General features: G+C 51.2%; 1 protein-coding gene across 1 annotated transcript in view; it reads right to left on the bottom strand.

The window, feature by feature from the left end:
• The window catches only part of ASTN1 (astrotactin 1), a 61,834-nt gene that overhangs the window by 14,368 nt on the left and 29,546 nt on the right, over positions 1 to 17,920 (bottom strand). Inside the window, exons 5-15 of the mRNA XM_059478820.1 lie at positions 17,693 to 17,800; positions 16,430 to 16,579; positions 15,088 to 15,255; positions 14,903 to 14,987; positions 7,175 to 7,249; positions 6,580 to 6,717; positions 6,127 to 6,277; positions 5,324 to 5,490; positions 4,332 to 4,526; positions 3,512 to 3,639; positions 676 to 780 (exon numbers count right to left, since the gene is read on the bottom strand). Of these exons, the coding sequence (XP_059334803.1) occupies positions 676 to 780; positions 3,512 to 3,639; positions 4,332 to 4,526; positions 5,324 to 5,490; positions 6,127 to 6,277; positions 6,580 to 6,717; positions 7,175 to 7,249; positions 14,903 to 14,987; positions 15,088 to 15,255; positions 16,430 to 16,579; positions 17,693 to 17,800 (1,470 nt within the window). The remainder of the gene's footprint in view (positions 1 to 675; positions 781 to 3,511; positions 3,640 to 4,331; positions 4,527 to 5,323; positions 5,491 to 6,126; positions 6,278 to 6,579; positions 6,718 to 7,174; positions 7,250 to 14,902; positions 14,988 to 15,087; positions 15,256 to 16,429; positions 16,580 to 17,692; positions 17,801 to 17,920) is intronic.

Here is a 17,920-nt window from a genome sequence, read left to right as displayed (position 1 = left end):
TATGTACAAGTCTCTTTTCCCAGCCTGGCAGTCGAAGGAGTCAGGATTCTTCTATTCTTGGTCTCAAGGTTGCTTATCATTTCTTATCTATAAAATTCTTTCTCCAACCCACTGAGGTCTGTCTGGCAGGTTGGGTTGAGGCACACTGCCCATCCTTGGGGCAGTGTTATCTCTTATACTAAAAACTACATGTACACTATTTACCATAACTTCCCAATACCTATCACCTATGTTAGACAGTGATTTTCTACCTTAAACCAATCCAAAAGTGCCACCAATCACCCAGAAGATGGAGGCTAGGAAGAAGAAGGAGAAAGGACAAGGCACGCCCAAATTCCTCCATCTTGGGACCCCAAGCCCCCATTCTAAACCCCTAAAAATCTATTTTTCACCCGGTGACAAACTAACTATTATTCTACTTAAACTCTCTTGACTTGTAATTCTTCATATAAAGGTTGGTAATTTGCTCCATGGGTCAAAATCAAAGGCACAGGGTCTTGGGCTCTGTGCCAAGGTCTCAGAGCCCCTTGGCAGGGTCTAGAGTCCTCCAGAGCATCCAGAATGGTTCTGGAACCCAGAATCATTTCCTGGGTTCCAACAATCACCTGCCAGCAGAAGGCTCTGTCACCTCTTGCCATCCTCTCTCCCCCATTCCCTGTGTCCCTGCACACTTACCCTGGGAGATGGTCATCTGGTTGAGCCGGACGTGGTACATGACAGACTGCACCTTCCAGTGCTGCAGCAGGGGGTACCCAGACACCTCACTGAAGTTCACCATCCCTGCCAGAGAGAGGACACAGGGACACAATGCCACTGCTGAGCAATACCTCACCGTGGGGATGGCTGCAGCCCTTTGTGCCTTGGGCAACACAGCCAGCAAGGTGGGAAGAAACCAGGGAAAAGGGTTCTGTACACACCACATGCCCCCAGGGAGGCTTTCAGAGCCGAGGGTCAGGTGGTCCCCAGCAATTAAAATGACAGCTTTGAAGGAAAACATGTAGGCTTGTCTCATTTTGCTCTGCGCTGGAAGATAATGAGCCTCCTCCTGCACCCCCTCCTGCTTCCTTCCCAGTGCCCACTCCCAAGGCATGCCCAGGTGTGCTAATTGTGTCACTAATGAGAGCTGTGCTTTTTAATGAGCTGTTAGCAGGCCTGGGGACAGTCACCGTCATGCCACATGTGCCCAAGGGCAACCAGGAGGGCCTGGGTCCCCCTCGGCTAGGACTGAGCTGAGTGGGCAGCAGATGGGCAGGGAAATCACTTCCTATTGATGCTAATGTTCCCTCAGGACACCATGGCAATGCTGGGGCTGGAGAGGACCTAGGGTTTGTCCTTCTCCTTCAAAGACATCTCGTTTTTCAGCCATTCAGCTGTGAGTTACAGAAGCCAGGAATTCATGGAGACCTGGGCTGGTGAGCACTTACTCCTGCCCAAAGCAGCTCAGCTTCTATGAGCAGAGGGACAGAGAGGCCACAGAGCCTCAGACAAAGCCACAGCAAGGGAACTGAGGGGTGCTGATGGCTCTGAATTTGGTGGCCAGAGCATCCCCGGAGTGCCACAGCAGGATGCAGGGACAGGCCACCTCCTCCCTCTCAGCTCCAGTGCTGCACAGCCAGCACGTCACAGCAAGCTCTGCTGCCAACAGGCACCCATCAGGAGTTCAGGAGGATAGCAGTGGGCATCCCCCCCTCTGTAAGGAGACCTGGAGACAGAGTATAAGCAGGATAAGATCCTTTGCCTTCAGCACCTCTCTCTTCAGTGCTGTCTGCTGCCGACAGCTTCAAAGCCTCGCTCTTCCCTGCAAAGTGTTTATGCAAAAACAGCCCTTCCTTACTCAGCAGCTCTGCCTCTCGTGTATTCACAGCGATATCCAGGCTTCTGACAAGCAGAGAATATTTTACTTCTTTTACTTTTTTTCCTCTTTTTTTTTCCACTTCTAAATCAGCCACAAAGCCAGCAGAGTGTGGGAAATGAATAGCATCATTTACTGGCTTTTACCTCCCCAGCATAATTGCCAGTGAAATCCCAGTCCCACTGACACTGCTGTGATGCTGAGGCTGTGGTGGCAGCCTGTGCATCCCTGTGCTTCCCTCTGCTTCCTGTGCCTTCCTTACATCCATGTAACCATGTCACAGGCAGGAGAGCCCCAGTGGGAGGCAGGTGTCCTCCAGCACCTCCAGGCAGGGTTGAGCATCCCCAGGGAAGCAGGAGTGACCCACCCATCCATCTCTCCTGGGGAAGCTCAGCCCCCCCAGACCCAGCAGAACCCTCCTCCCTGCTGAATCTGCCTGCACCTTCACTGCCATGCACCCTGTCAGGGCAACCAGCATCCACCAGACCCTGGATAGAGTCCATGGGGGATCCCAAAATCCTCCTGGAAGCTCTGCCAGACAAAGAGAATACACAAGCTCTCCTATGAGACAAAAACAGCCACATCCTGTGCTTAGCAGCTCCTCGATGTCAGGGCCATTTCAGCCAACAGTAAGGTAGAAAAATCATAGAGAAAAGCTTCAAAAAATCAGGCCTCCTCTCCTGTCAAGCTAGCACTTTGCAAGTTGCCATGTGAAAAAAGTCCTCTTGTGAGAAATTTGTTAATATAACAAACTTTTCCTGGGTTAAAAAATGACTTACACCTGCATAAACTGTTTGTGCACCGTTAGATAGGAAAATGAAAACTATCTTTAACAAACAACTGTCCCTGCATGTAGACACCAAGAGTTTGAGTGACCAATCAATACAGGATAACAACTTGTTACTATCCAATAAAGTAATTGGCAAGAAAGCTACTGACCAATTGCAGTCCCACACGAGGTCTGTAAAACTGTATGAAAAGAAGTTATGTGAATAAAAAATGGCTTTTTTCCATCATGGAGAAAATGGAGTCCTGAGTGATAAACAGCAACAAACACCAAGGAAATGAAGGCTACTTATGAGTACTGGCAACTTGGAAAAAAGGCAAATCCTTGAAGGCTGTCTAGGAACCTATGATAACCTATCACTCATGGCCCATGATGCTCTGGTATAGCAAACCAAAACATTTTGGTTTGGTGGCGCTGGGTTTTGAATGCTTCATTAAATCAGCAGAGAAATCAAAAGTAATTGGAAAACCTCTTTTGCCCTAAAAAAAAACAAAGAAAAAAAAAAAAGAAGAAAAATCTTTTTGTAAATACCCCAAATAGTTGATGGATGCTTGAGCTTTTACTCCACAATTAATTTACAGCCTTTGCCTTTCCTTCATTTTTAATGCCTTCCTCCTATTGGAAAAAGGAACCAACCCTCAGCTGCTGGTTCCTTGGTGTGCAGCTGAGAACAGGGTGCTAAAGCCATACTATATATATATATATATATATATATATATATATATATATATATATATATATATGTATATATATATCTGACTTCATAGATGTATCCCCCAGTAGATATATCCTGTGGGAGGTTGGGGTGCTGAGCTGGACATGCTGGCAGCTGCCTCCCTGGGAGAGGCATGGATCCAGCTGGACTCACTCACCAGTGAGGAACTCAGGGTCAGGAGTGGGGTCAGAGAGCTCCTCTTGGCACTGGTTCTCCAAGGGCACAGTGGCCACCACCAGCCCATCAGGCAGCTGCTGCTCCAGGCCCCGGGCAAAGTTGTTCTGCCTGGAAGTGAATTGCAGAGAGAAGAGCAAGGCTGGGGGACAGCACTGACTGCTAGCAAGTGACCCATCCCAAAAAACCACCTGGCACTTCTCCTTTCCTTCAGGAGCAGAGTAAAAAGATGTCTACTCTTGATGGAAAGTGTCAGGCACGACACCCTCCCCACCAGCTCCTCCATCTTCTGCGAAGCAAAGCCAGGCATGGACGGACAGGCAGTCTGCTACAGTCCAGCCCCAGGCTCCTTCCACGCCTTCTGTCACAGACATCTTTTCATGAAAATCCTTTCCTTAGGATTTTTTCCTCCTGAGAAGCTGAGAGGCCTCAGGAACAAAATGTAAACAATGGTTATCTGCTGCTGTGGAATGCAACAGGTGGATCTGTGATTAGTCCATGTTGGTTGTTTCTAATTAATGGCCAATCACAGCCAGCTGGCTTGGACTCTCTGTCCAAGCCACAAACCTTTGTTATTCATACTTTTCTATTCTTAGCTTAGCTAGCCTTCTGAGATGAAACCTTTTCTTCTATTCTTTTAGTATAGTTTTAATGTAATATATATCATAAGATAAATCAAGCCTTCTGAAATATGGAGTCAGATCTCCATCTCTTCCTTCAACATAAGACCCCTGTGAACCCCGTCACAGCCTTCCTCTTGGAGAGAATGCTGAGGTCTGACCCTGCTGGGGTCTGCAACTCACCTGAAGGTCCCTTTGAGCACCTGGCCTGGTGCCACCTCCCTGGTGTGGTTGTTGTAGCCGTAGAAGAGCTCTCCAAAGAGGGTCTGGTTCATGGGCAGCTCGCGGGGCTCGCCGCAGTCCCCACCCTCGGGGCACGACTCCGAGATCAGCTGGCACGAGCGCCCGTCCGCGCCAAGCTTGTAGTCCTCAATGCACCTGGGGAGCCAGCACGGGGTGCCTGTCAGCTGCAGCCCCCCAACACTGAGCACAGACACAAGAACAGAGGAGGCACCCTCCATCCCAACCCCACCAGCTCAGGGCGGCGGCAGCAATGGACAGCAGCACTTTGGGGTGTCCCCGTGGCCAGGGAGGGGATGAGGATGGGTCACTTCTGGGAATCTCTGCTGGTCAGAGCGACCCTAAGATGTGTTAGAAAGTCTCTTTTTCCAGCCCAGCAGTCAAAGAAGGAGTCTGAGCTCTTCATTTCTTGTTCTCAAGGTTGTTTATTGTTTATTATCTATAAAATTCTTCCTCTGACCCACCGAGGTCTGTCTGGCAGGTTGGGTTGAGGCACACTGCCCATCCTTGGGGCAATGTTATCTTTGTACACTAAAAACTATGTGTACATTATTTACAATAACTTTCCAATACCTATCACCTATGTGAGTTTCTACTCTAAACCAATCTAAAAATGCCAACATCACCCAGAACATGGAGCCTAGGAAGAAGAAGGAAAAATGACAGAGCACGCCCAAATTCCTCCATCTTGGGACCCTGAGCCCCCATTCTAAAAACTTCAAAAATCTATTTTTCACTCTGTGACTAACTATTATTCTACTTAAACTTTCTTGACTTGTAATTCTTCATATAAAGGTCAGTAACTGTTTTTTCCAAGGGCTAAATGAAAGGCACAGGGGCCTTGTGCTCTGTGCTAACATCTCCGACCCCCCTGTCAGGGTCTGGAGTCCCCCAGGGCAGGCAGAAGAATTTCCTGGGCTCTGGCAGTCACTCACCCACAGAACATGAGGATGTTGTAGAGCAGGGGGTCCTCGGGCAGGGGCACCATCTGCTGCAGGCACAGCTGCTCGCAGCCCCCATTGAAGCCATCAGAGCAGTCCACGCCCACGTGCCGGTCGTAGCAGCCCGTGCCGTCCTTCATGGGGCTCAGTCCCGTGGGGCACTGGTGGGGTGGGGGAAATAGGAGGTGAAAACCCATGGGAAGGTATCCATCTCTGGGGCTGAGGTGGAGGGCAGGGCTCCACCAGAAAGTGCAGCCTGAGCAGTGCTCAGGGGTTGCAGGAAGGACAGCAGCATCCTCATCTGCAGAGATTCCTCCTGCACCACTTTGCAGCCCTCAGGAGTGTATCCCCTGAGGTGGGAACCCCCTAAGCCATCTCCTATCAAAGCAATGTGCTGGTATCAACCCCACTCTCCAGCAACCCAGCTCCAGTGACTGACAAAGCCATGCTGCCCTTTCCACACCCACTTTCTTTCCCACTCTCACAGCCTCTTCACCCCAATGCCCAGCTCTGTTGACACTGCAGCCCCACAGTCCCCCTGTTTTGGGGCAGAGCAGCTGTGGTGGTGACACACACATGAGTGATCTGCAGCCTCCCACAGAGCCAACAAACAGATGGACTCTTACTGCCTCGTGTGCTCAGCAACAGAGGAGCTGCCAGCCCAAAACCATCTCCCTGCTACAAAATCAACCTCAAAACATGCACCATAAAGTGACAGTAAGGGAGGCAGGGTTCCCTTTGTGGCCTGCCCTTCCTTGCTGACACCAAGGGGGTTCCAGGAGCCTGGGGTCACGCACCACACAGCCCGTGGAGTCCAGCTTGCGGTCTGAGATGCAGCGGAAGTTCTTGCTGCAGCCGCCGTTGTCCTGGGAGCAGTCGCGAACGGGCCCGAAGGAGTCCAGCAGCACCTCCAGGCTGTCGAAGGAGGACGAGGTCATCAGCTCTTCCCTGTGAGGAGGAGGAGGAAGAGGAGATGTGTAATCGCTGCTTCCATGAGATGTTGTGGATGTATGCAAGACTGTGGCTGCTGCATGGGTTTTCCCAGAGCTCAGGCTAACGGTGAACTGGGTGGCAGCCGAGCTTTTAGAAGGATGCAGGAGGTCCTGAGATGAGAAGGAAACTGCCAAAACCTTGGCTTTGCAGGACTAAAGAGGGGCAGGTTCATGGTTGTATTAGTCTCGTGGGATGGGGATGCCAGCTCTGCTTGCTGAAGCCCCCCCTGAGCTCCCTCACCCTGCCATGGCGCCTACCTGACCTCCACTGCATCCTCCATCACCGTCATGTCAGTCTTGCACTTGGCTGAGGGGTTGATGGCCAGCTCAGCTGGTGGGATGACGAAGCTCTTGCTCAGGGGCAGCCACATGCCCTCGCCCAAGGTGTAGGTGAATCTGCCAGGGAGAGCAGCAAAGGCTTGGACAAAGGAAAAAGCTGACCCTGGAAGGTTGTCTCCACCCAAATCCAAGCCCTTGAGCCTCCCTACTCATCCTGCAAGGATGCCAGCCCAGACTAAGGTGTGTGGGCAGGGTAAAATGGGGTGGCTCCTCCACATACACACAATGATTCCCAAAAATTGCATGTTACTTTAAAAAAAGGGCACTTTCATTTTCCATAGAAACCCTCCTTCAGAGCCTAAAACTCACTCTCACCATGGACAGGGAGGAGGAACTGGCTGCTGGGTATCCAGCACCCACATGAAGCTGCAGGGGCATCTTCCCAGCCATGCTCACATGTCCCCAGGAGGTGGCACAGGACAGCTGCGCTCAGCCCTGCCAGATGGGCTACCTGCATGCCCTGAGTCATATTTGAGCCCCAAAATGTGCTGAGCATGTTGCCTTCACTGCTTACCGAAAAATCTTGTCAGAAGGCTGCTCGCCCAGCACCAAGTCAAAGCCACGCTGGAAGATGGTGTATGGCCAGGGCCTGGAAAAGAAAACCAGGAGCATCACACCAGCATCATGTCCTCACAGCTGCTCACAGCCCAAAAGGCCTGCTCAGCCCTCAGCTCACATGCAGAAGGGTCCTGGGGTAGGATGACTCTGAGGGTAGCCAGGACAACACAATAAAATAGCCTCAGATCCAAGATCTTAATTTTGGGGTCCCTACAACATCAGATTCTCATTCCAGCTCCAACCTGCCAATAGGCCAGTGGTGTGTTGCATCTGTTATTATTTTGGGGTTGGATGCACTCCAGAGCCATTCTCACATCCCTTCATGCTCAGTACCACCTGCCTGGTCCTGTTTTAGGGATTTGCATCACAGCTATTGAATTGCAAAAAGAAAACCAAACCACAGCTGGACCATCTCTGTGATGTTTTTGCCAGGCAGCACATCAAGCCTGGGACCTCAATTTCACCACCTGCCTTATTACCACCCTTTTTTTCACTGTTCCAGGTGGGGGAGCTTTGCAAAGTGGGCTGGAAGACAAGGTGGAAGCGTGGAGCCAAGCAGGAGGCTGGAGAGCTGGTCCATCCCTGCTGTTGTAGATAGCACAGGGTGATGAGTGATGTGCCACTAAGATTTGGAGACTGGTACCTTTCAGTGGGACACCCATGGCCATGACACCTTTGGGACATGAAACCCCAGCAGCACAGCCCTGCTGGCACACCACCACTCGCAGAGTGACACAGACAAGAGACCCCACTGCCAAACCCTAAAACTCCAAATTCCCTCTGCAAAGAGCTCAGAGCTGGGGAGAGGAGATTTTCCATCCCATCGCATCACTGCTGCTAAAATTCAGAATCAAGAGTGTCAGGTGCCAGTGACAAACCCAGGGATTTTCTCTTGAGGCAATTACAGCTCTCCTGCACAAGCAGTTTAATTTCTAATCTGAAGTTATTTCAGCAAGGACAAAAATAATAATAATAATAATAATAATACAGAAATCCTGCCTGCAGGATTACAGCATTCCTTTGCTGGGATACAATGCTGTTCTCCTGTCTGGTCAGCTGGGAGCTGGGGATTACATTCAGCCCACAATCGGATTGCCTTGAATGAGGTCAGCCTCATCCAGAAAGAGATGTGCTCCTTGTGTCTCGCCAACACCTTGAATGCTTCACTCCCCCACCTTCCAGTGCTCCTGCAGATGGGTTTTATTCTTGCTTTTGAGGAGCACATCAGGCTGGGAACAAAGGGAGAGGCTGTATAGAAGTGAGGCATTGTTCCCCATCAATTCGGGTGGAAAAGTGGTTGTGGAGAGCTGCTCTTGGCTTGCAGCAGAGCTCAGTGCTGAGGCAGGTGCTGCAGATGCACAGGGACTGCCAGGCCTCTGCCTGGTGGCACATGTGGACACACCCAGGACATGGAGCCAGTGTATTTGGACCCACCTGGGAGATTGAAATCAGCACCCAAGCCATGTTGTGTCCACCCAGGATGCAATTTCCAAATGTGGCTAAAATTCCTGTAATCATGGAGTCCCAGAATGGCCAGGGTTGAAAGGGACTTTAAAGATTATCTCATTCTACCCTTCTTCCACTAGCCCAGGTTGCTCCAAGCCCCATCCAGCCTGGCCTTGGACACTTCCAGGGATGGGGCAGCCACAGCTTCTCTGGGCACCCTGTGCCAGGGCCTCCCCACCCTCACAGTGCAGAATTTCATCCTAATATCTAATCAAACCTGCCCTCTGTCAGTTTGAACCCATTACCCCTGCTCCTAACACTGCATGCCCTTGCAAAAAGTGATGATGGCTGTGATCCAGGGAAGAGGTTTCTGTGCTCCAGGAAGGGACATGTGGCATCTCCTCAGCCTGCCACACTTTTCCCTTACTTAGGGTCCAAAAAAGCCCCTTAAATGCAATGTTCAGCCTTTAGTTACATCCCTACATGGCAAGGGAGAGTCAGGGTTGCATGGCCTTCAGAGCTCACAAAGGAAAGTGAGAATGACCAGCAGCTCTGCAGCTGACCAGGTTGGATTAAATGGGCCAGGAATGACAGCTCTCAGCTTCTTGCAAGTGGGCATTGAAACAACAAAATGGGGAATCACCAGGCCACCTGAGAAACAGCAAATTCCCCACACTCAGCCAGCAAGTTCCCAAGGCCAGAGTGCTGCCAGTGGATCCCCAGGACAACGTGAAGCCTCTCAGCTTTCCTAGATGGACCATTACCATTATCTGCATGCTTTGCTCCACATCTGGGCTTGAGTGGAAGCTCACAAAACACCTGCTAAGCCCTCCAAACCTGGAGCTGCTGGCAATGCTTTGAACCAGATCAACAGGGCCCTGGCCATGCTTAAAATGCAGCCCCATGGGGAGGAGGCCAGACTGACCTGTAGCATCCAGAACTCTGCTCCAGCTTGTCCCCACTGCCTAAAAAACTCTTCCAGACAAGATGGGTGGGGTGAGGAATAATCCCAGAGCTGGCAGGATGTGACTACCCACCATGAGCTAACCTGGAGCAGCTGGAGCTGGCAAGGGGCTGGAAGGGCTGCACGAGAAGGTACAGGAAGCTGCTGCAGGGGAGTGTGACTGAAATGTCACTGGAGGAGAAAGTGGTTGGTTGTTACACGCTGGAATAGGTGACTTCACACCTGGTTCCCTGACCTCCTGTGCTTTTCAGGGTTTCCAACCAGTGCACAGCACAAGGATGGCCATGCCAGAGCATCCCTGCTGCACCCAGGACCCCAAAGTGGGGACCCATGCAGACCCAGAACCACCCTGAGAGGAACAGTGGATTTGCCTTTATGAACAATATATAGGTTGTAATATATAAACAATAGTGGATTTGTCTTCACAAACAGGCTGTGGGTCTGCTGGTAGATAAAACCAGCACTGGGAGATAAAAGAAACAATGGGAAGGATTCCACTGACTGATGAATGGGAAAAGAGATTTGCTTTTACAAATAAACTTTAGGTTTGCTGATAAAATGAAATTAGACATTGAGAGATGAAAGAAACAATGGAGAAGAAAAAACCTTAAATTCCATAAGAATTAAAAATTAAAAGGGAGGGTTGTACATTAGAAGGAAATCTTTGGTATTAGGCATATTGGGAAGTCTAAATCTCTCAATCTCTCAAAGCCAATGGGGAAAGAGAGAAGGGAAATTTGGCTGGGAAATTGGGATAAAAGGAGGCTGCATCCTTCAAAAATTTGAGAGACCCCAGGGGAATGTCCCATGACCTCTCCCTTTATTCCAATAAAGTAAAAGGACTCCTCTGTCTCGTTTTTGGACACAAACCTCTGATGTTTGTGGATTGATTTTCCTAACCACCCTGATGGCAGCAGAGTAGAAAGCAGATGCCACCAATGAGACCGATGACATTTCCAACCAGCGATGCCCAGGGCAGCTCCTCCCCAGCTCCCCTTTGCCTGCACCAGCCCTGCTCGGGTTTCAGCTGCCGATGCTCTCCCCTCCCACCCTGCCAGCCCCACCAAGCAGCTCTTTATTAAAAATGCTAATTCCAGCACTTTCTCCCGGGCTGCCTGTAAATCTGCCAGGGGAACGGGGCGGGAGGAGGAGGCGGATGGGTGGCTTGGTGAAAAGGATCTGAAAGAACCGGGAGCTTTTTATCAGGCTGCCCTTCAGCTTGCAGAGCAGCACGCAGCAGGGGATGGAGAGAAAAATAAAAGATAGAAAAAGGGGTGTGGGGAGAAAAAGAGAGAGAAAAATAAAGACTTTAGGCAGGAAAAGTTCTGTACTTGTCAGCTCAGTGTGTCCCTCGCTCTTCTGTGGGATGGGGATGGGATAAGAGGAACAGGGGCACTGCCAGGATGGAGATAAGGGGAAGGGAAGGGAAGGGAAGGGAAGGGAAGGGAAGGGAAGGGAAGGGAAGGGAAGGGAAGGGAAGGGAAGGGAAGGGAAGGGAAGGGAAGGGAAGGGAAGGGAAGGGAAGGGAAGGGAAGGGAAGGGAAGGGAAGGGAAGGGAAGGGAAGGGAAGGGAAGGGAAGGGAAGGGAGCTGGGTGAGCAGGGCACAGGCTGATGCACTGATTCGGGCCCTGTGCTGTGAAAAACATCCGCAAGGCTGCGGATGGGGCACCAAGGGTGGGGTGGGACAATTTCCCAACAGTCACAGCAGGACGAGAGCACCCAGCCTGGCATGCTCACCATATCACCTTAAACCGCCTTCAAACCTCCCCAGGCCACGGTGAAGCCCATTACAAGTTTAAAGAGGACATTGAAAAAGTCTCCTTCAATGCAGAGCACCTCAAATCTCAACGGGGGAGGCTGAAAAGTGCACCATGGGGAGGGGAAAGCCATGTCTGAGATGGATCTAAGGGCTGGGATGAAAAAGTACAGATGCAGGCAGGTAACAGTTTATTAACTAAAGATGGAATGTGCTGATTTGATTTTTGGCCAAATCATACCACAAAAAGAACAGCAGAAATTTGGTCTGATGAGCAAAGATGAAGCGTGGCTGGTAGGATTGCTGGAAACTGCATCCTGCTCAGGGAACATTAGAGTAAGAGTCGAGAAGCAGCTAATTAACAATGCATATCAAAGCAGGGAGACAGACTGTGAGCACACAAACAGCACCAGACAGATTTGTTTAAAACAGGCGAGGAGCAGCACACACACCAAAAAAAAAAAAAAAAAAAAAAAAAACCAAAACAGAAAAGTAAAGAAAAAAGAAAAAAAAAAAAGCAGATCAAATGTATCTGGTATCCATGATCAAAAAGATCTGAGTTTTTGAAAAACTGAAGATTTAGGGTCTGGACACGTTGGGTAAAAGATGCAGTGTGGAGGCGTGGAGCTCAGTCTGGTACCCAAAATACACACAGCACAAAAAGCTTCTCACTGCTATCACCAATAAAGCACAAAGATGAGCTTGCCTTCATGAGCAAAATTAGATGCTACTGAGTGAACAGATAGCAAGGGAACTTGTCATCACTGTAAATAAAAACAAACCAACAGCAAAACCATCTAAACCAAAAGGCTGAAATGAGTTTTCAGATAAAAAGGCCACCCAGGGAAAACAGAGGAGGTCAAATCACATTACTCCCAGGTTTGCCAAGGGATTTGGCAAATCCTGCTTTGTGGACCAAGGGCCAGCGTGGTTTCTCTGGGGACTGACCCGTGGCAGCAGAACACCACTGCAATATTGGAGGGTTCAGAGCATGTTGGACAAACAGCAGTCAGAAGTGTTTCAGCCACAGCTATCTCACCTTGAGAGAGGGGAGAGAGTGGAGAATATTTGCAGACATCTCTTTCAGGTGAGCCTGGAACTGGGAGTGAGCTGATGAGCCCAACAATAGACAGCACTGCAGTCAACCTCTACCCCAAAAAACACAAATACCACCTTACAGCTACAAGTTATCCAGGTAAACAGCTCTGACAAGATGGTTCTCCTAAGCTGAAGAGATTTCATCACAGCCACGACCTTGTGGAGGCCAAAAGTTCATGCAAAAGGGACCTCTACCATCACAAGCCCTTCCAGGCAGAGCTGCACTGAGCAGCACCTGGACATCAGGAACAGAAAAATTCTCATTAAACACCAAGCTGCTCTCAGCATCACAATGCTTAGTGTGAACATGCTTTCAAGAGTGCCTAAAAATAGTGGAAGCTGCAGGTAAGGATGGTCAAGTGTGGTTTCAGCTGTTACCATTTTATGAAACAAAAATCTGACAGGTTCCATGAAGAAACACAAAATGAGCCCAGTTTCAAGAGGCTGGAGAGAGTTTTCTAAGGACGGTGACAGCTGCAGCACTGGAGCCTTCTCAAGAGCCCAGGGAAGGGCAGGAGGACTTTGACAGCCCCACCATGGTCTAGGGCTGTGCTGCACCCTGGGGAGAAAGGAGAACTGCCAGGATTCTCTGCCTCAAACAGAAAAATATTCTGGAAATGCTGCACATAATTTGTCATAGCCAACTCTGGTATAGAAGAAGAAACACAAGACAGGATGCACCCTGGCCAGGAATGGAGCCTGTTGCAGGAGAAAAGGCAGAGGAAAGGCTCCTGTGGGAGCCTCAGGCTGGAGATAGGTCTAAAAAAGCAGCCCCAAATCCCCCAGAGGAGCAGGGCAGGTCCTGAGCACCTTTCAGTGGGCATTGCTGACACCAAAGCTGGGCCAGGGGATGCCAACAGGTCCAGGGGGCTTTAGGAATGTATTGGTCCTTCTTGCCCTTGGCTTCTCTCCGGCTTGTTACCATCTATATTTTTTCCCAATTTACCTGAAAGCAACATCTTTCTCTCCACTTTGCCTTCAGAAAGTGAAGCAGCTAAATCAGGAAAAAGCTGGAGAAGAGCAGTATGCATGGAAGGAAAGTGTGAAGCTGCAGACCCACACTCAGAAGCACAGGAAAAGCAGAGGGTCAGGAAGCAAATGTTTCTCCACAGTGCTTATCTATTTTTATTACTAGCCTCCATTAACAAAGTTATTTGTTAATTTGATTTTTGCAAGGTGTTGGGCTCAACACACCAAAACCATATGTGGCTGTGGGCTCTTTCCAGCCCACTGTGAGACACTCCTAAACACAACACCTCCCAAAACAGGCAAATCCCTGTCAGGGGAGTAACTCAATGTCTCCTATGAGATGGCACAGAGGAGCTGGGGCCATTCCTCTAGCACACTGGGGACACACAGCACAAGGAGCTGTGTTTCTGCCTGGATTCTCCTGCCCCAGCAGTGGCACCTCACAGAGGTTTGGGGACCATCACCGCAGCCACAGCACATCCCCAACAGGGGCCACCTGCACAACGAGCATGGCCCTGCCCAGGGCACCCAGAGCAACAGCTTGTCTGGCACAGCTGGTGCTAAATTGCCTCTAAAATGATAAAAAGCAGTGAGGGGGCTGGAGATGGAGCAGCAGTGCTCTCCCCAGGGCCCAGTTCAAAGGGACACAGCAGGGCTGTGCCAGCACTGACAGCTGCCAGCCCCCAGCGCAGTGACACGGCAGGGGGGACACCAAGCCCAGCCTTTGATGATTTTTTTCTTCCCACTGTGAACATTAATAACTTCAGAGAGGGCATCCTGCCACGTGCAGGGCCACCACCGATCCAGCTGCAGCATAACGAGAAAAGGGGGGGAAAAAAAGGGTTTGGTGGGAGCTCTGAATTTGGGGATGTCTTGGCTTTGTGCACATCATCTCCAGCCATTCCTGGGAGCTGCACATCACAGACCCACAAGTGCAGAGGGACAGATTGAGCATCCCCTTGAGGGTCACAGAGAGGTGGAAACTTTGGGAATCCACCACCAAATTGCTGCTGAAACATCAGAAAAATTTCCTTTACCACCTCCACGTGTGTAAAGCTTGGAGCAGGCGGTGACTCCTCTGTTCCCTCGGGCACAGTATCAAAGCATTAATTTTCCCAGTTTTCAGTGGGGACCTCAGCCCCACAAAGTGCAGGATGCCCAAGATAGTGCACACAAGGGTGGGAGGAACAACCTCAATCTCCTCCAGGGGGTTCTTACTCTGAAATGTGACAATGGCCTCTTGTACATCAATCCTGATTATTTCAAAGAACAGAAATCGTCTCTCTTGCAGACCTGCTGCAGAGCCCAGCTGTGGGCTGACCTTCCAATACACCGAGGTGCCTCCAAGAATTTACCACAGTTCTGCCATGCAAGAAGTCCCCACAGCTGTGCTGAGGGGCTGTGGAAGCCCAGCAGCTCCTGTGAGGACACTGCAAGGCTGGGCACTCACCCCTGGTTCGTTCCCCACTCGTTCCTGATGCAGAGGTGCTTGTGCACAGGGTCCTTCATGTAACCTTCATAGCAGAGACACTCCCCTGTGGAGACACCAGGGACATGGCATGGGAAGGCTTTCCATGTGCTTCCCTGCCGAGTGCAGGCACACCAGCTGACAGACCCACCCTCAGGAGCACTCACCAGTCTCGGGGTCACACTGGTGCTCACAGGGGTCCAGGAGGCGCCGGGCACACAGGTCCAGGGCCCAGGGCCCACTGGAGTTTTGCTGGGAGAAGAGGACAACCTGTGCTGGGTTCAGCCAGTCACTGGCATCCAGCTGGCTCCCCTCCAGCAGGATGAACCGGCTCCCTGCCACCGAGACAAGGGCAGTCAGTGACAGCCACCCGCTGCTGCACCCTCATCCCATGGGGGTGCCCGGCATCCCACCCATCCCGTGATGTTTGCCCCCACCCTGTGATGGATCCCTCCATCCCCTGCCCATTCACTCCATCCTGAGAAAGCACCCTCTGTTCCACAAGAGTTCCTTCTGTGCCACAAGGAATCCTCTGTCCTGTGCCCGTCCTCTCTGCCATATGACAGCCCCCTCCATTCCATACACATGACAGCTCCTTCCATGCTGTGCCTTTCCCCTCTGTCCCACAGCAGCCATCTCCATCCCACAGCTCTCCCTTTGGTCCCACACAGAGATCTGTCCCACCATTTAATCCCATATCCACTCCCCTCCAACCCACAATAATCTCCTTGGCCCTCTGCCCATCCCCTCCATCCTGCAGCAAGCCCTGTGTCCCACAGCAGCCATCTCCACCCTGTGTCTGCCTCCTCTGCTCTGTGCCTTGTCACCCTGATTTTTTGAGATTTTCTAAGCCTTCTGATGTTTACATTCTTGTGATGAACTTTCTCACACGCTTTGTGTAAATAACTTATTGTTTTACATTCTTTTATAGAGGAGGAGAAATTTGATGGACTGTTAGTCTGTCCAGTGTCATTGGAGAGATGGCACTGTCACCCTCCAATCCACTGTCACTCTTGGAAATCTATAAATGTTAGAGTCAAAAATCAAAACCTCTTTTTTCACCTTGGAAAAGCTGCGTGTCCATTTCGTGTTATTTCATGTCCTGTAGTGACAGTGCCTATCCCCTCCACCCTGTACCACTTCATCCCTTGCTCCCAACATGGTACCCTCCATCTCACACCAGTCCCTTCTGTCATGGACCCATCTCCTCCATCCCACTCTGTCTTCCACCCATCCCCATCTCCATCCCATGCCCATTCCCTCTGTCCCATGCCCATTCCCTCCGTCCCATGCCCATTCCCTCTGTCCCACACTGCTGCCCTCCATCCCCACCTGTCCCTCCTGTCTTGCACCATCATTCCCCCTCTCCTCCATCAGTCCTCACAGAGCGGGGCAGGAAGGAGCGGGTAAGAGAAGGGAGTGCAGGAGTGGGTAAGAAGGAGCAGGGGGTGCAGGAGTGGGTAAGAGCAGGGGGTACAGCGTGGGTAACAAGGAGCAGGGGGTGCTCACCGTCGGCGATGAGGTGCTCAGGGACATGCAGGGTGATCTTGACGACGAGGGGGCAGTTCATGTGGGAAGAGCACACCAGGCTGATGACACAGCTCGTCACACTGATGAGGGTCAGCGTGGTCTTGTTCACAGGGCTTCGGGGGGACCCCACTGCAGAGCACAGGAGCACAGTCAGACCCGACACCTGCAGCACCCAGGAAGGTCGCGGTGCAGCCAGGGGAGCCCAGGATGCAGAGACCCTGCCCAGCCCCCTGGAAACCCAGCCTCAATCGAATCAAATGGAATTATTTTGCACTTTGAAGAAGATGAAGCAGTCTTTGCCATGGGACTATCTATCTCTCTCTCCTGCTGTGACCAAGATCTTCCTGATCCCCCAGAGCCCTGGCTCTCCCACACCCTGCAGTGCAGCATGCTGAGAACTTTGCAGCATCAGAGCTTTAAAGCACAGCAGAGATATCAGGAAAAAAAGAAGGTAAATGCAGTATCCTGGTTTTACCCCCTCCGTCTTGGCACTTCACTTGGGTTAATTTTGTCATGACAACAGGCTCGTTGATGCTCTTGAAAAAGCAATAGAGAGCCCTAACTGCTCAGAGCATGCAGGTCTTTGACTTTTAATCTTTCAGCTGAAGAAGCTGAGCGTAAAACAAACTGTCTGGAGACAAAGCCTGAATGTCTGTCTCTGTCTCTGAGCCTTCCAGCCTCCGCTGATGGCTCCCAGTCTTGCCACTCCCAGAAAAACAAGGCATCATCCAGCAAACGAGGCTCAGTGAGGGAAACAGGCACTAACTTCCCTCTTGGGAAGAGGAAACCTCCCAGAGGGACAGAGCAGGGCAGTGGGGCAAGACTCCAGCCTGGCTGTTCCCACCCCTGGTGCACGCACAGCTGGCATGTGCACGGTGCTGAGCAGCAGCATGGCACGGCACGGGCCAGCCTTTGAAGCATGTTACTCATTAATATACACCAGTGCCCAGCAGGAGCCTCCAGCAAAACATCAGAAAACATTTCACCCTCTGCTGGGAAGCTCCACCGGAGAGCAGCAGCAGCCGGCTGTGAAGCAGGGACTGTGCCTGCCTGCAGCAGCTGGGATTGCACTGGGGTTTCCATCTTTTTGCCAATGCAAAGTCTCCAAACCCAGAGAAACAATGGCAAATGAGGCAAGAGGGGTGGCTGGTCACCCACCCCTGCACCTGCACCCACCCCTGCACCTGCACCTGCCCCTGCACCCACCCCTGCACCTGCACCTGCACCTGCACCTGCACCCACCTCGGCTGCGCCGGCGGCTCCGCGAGGGGTCTGTGTAGAAGGTCAGCTGGGGATCGGTGTCTGCCTCTGTCCCTGAGTCCCCCTCGGGGTTGAGAAATGCTGAGCCAGCTGCAGGGGACACTGAGTGTAGTCACGGAGGGGTTGGCACCGTGCCACCCCAAACCTTGGCATCCTACAGCACCCTTCAGGGAAAGCCCTGCACTACAGAGCAGAAGCTCCATCTGCCAG

The sequence above is a fragment of the Ammospiza nelsoni genome, chromosome 9, assembly GCF_027579445.1.
Source record: "Ammospiza nelsoni isolate bAmmNel1 chromosome 9, bAmmNel1.pri, whole genome shotgun sequence".
In the NCBI taxonomy this organism is placed as follows: Eukaryota; Metazoa; Chordata; class Aves; order Passeriformes; family Passerellidae; genus Ammospiza; species Ammospiza nelsoni.
This window is presented reverse-complemented; position numbering and strand designations above follow the sequence as displayed.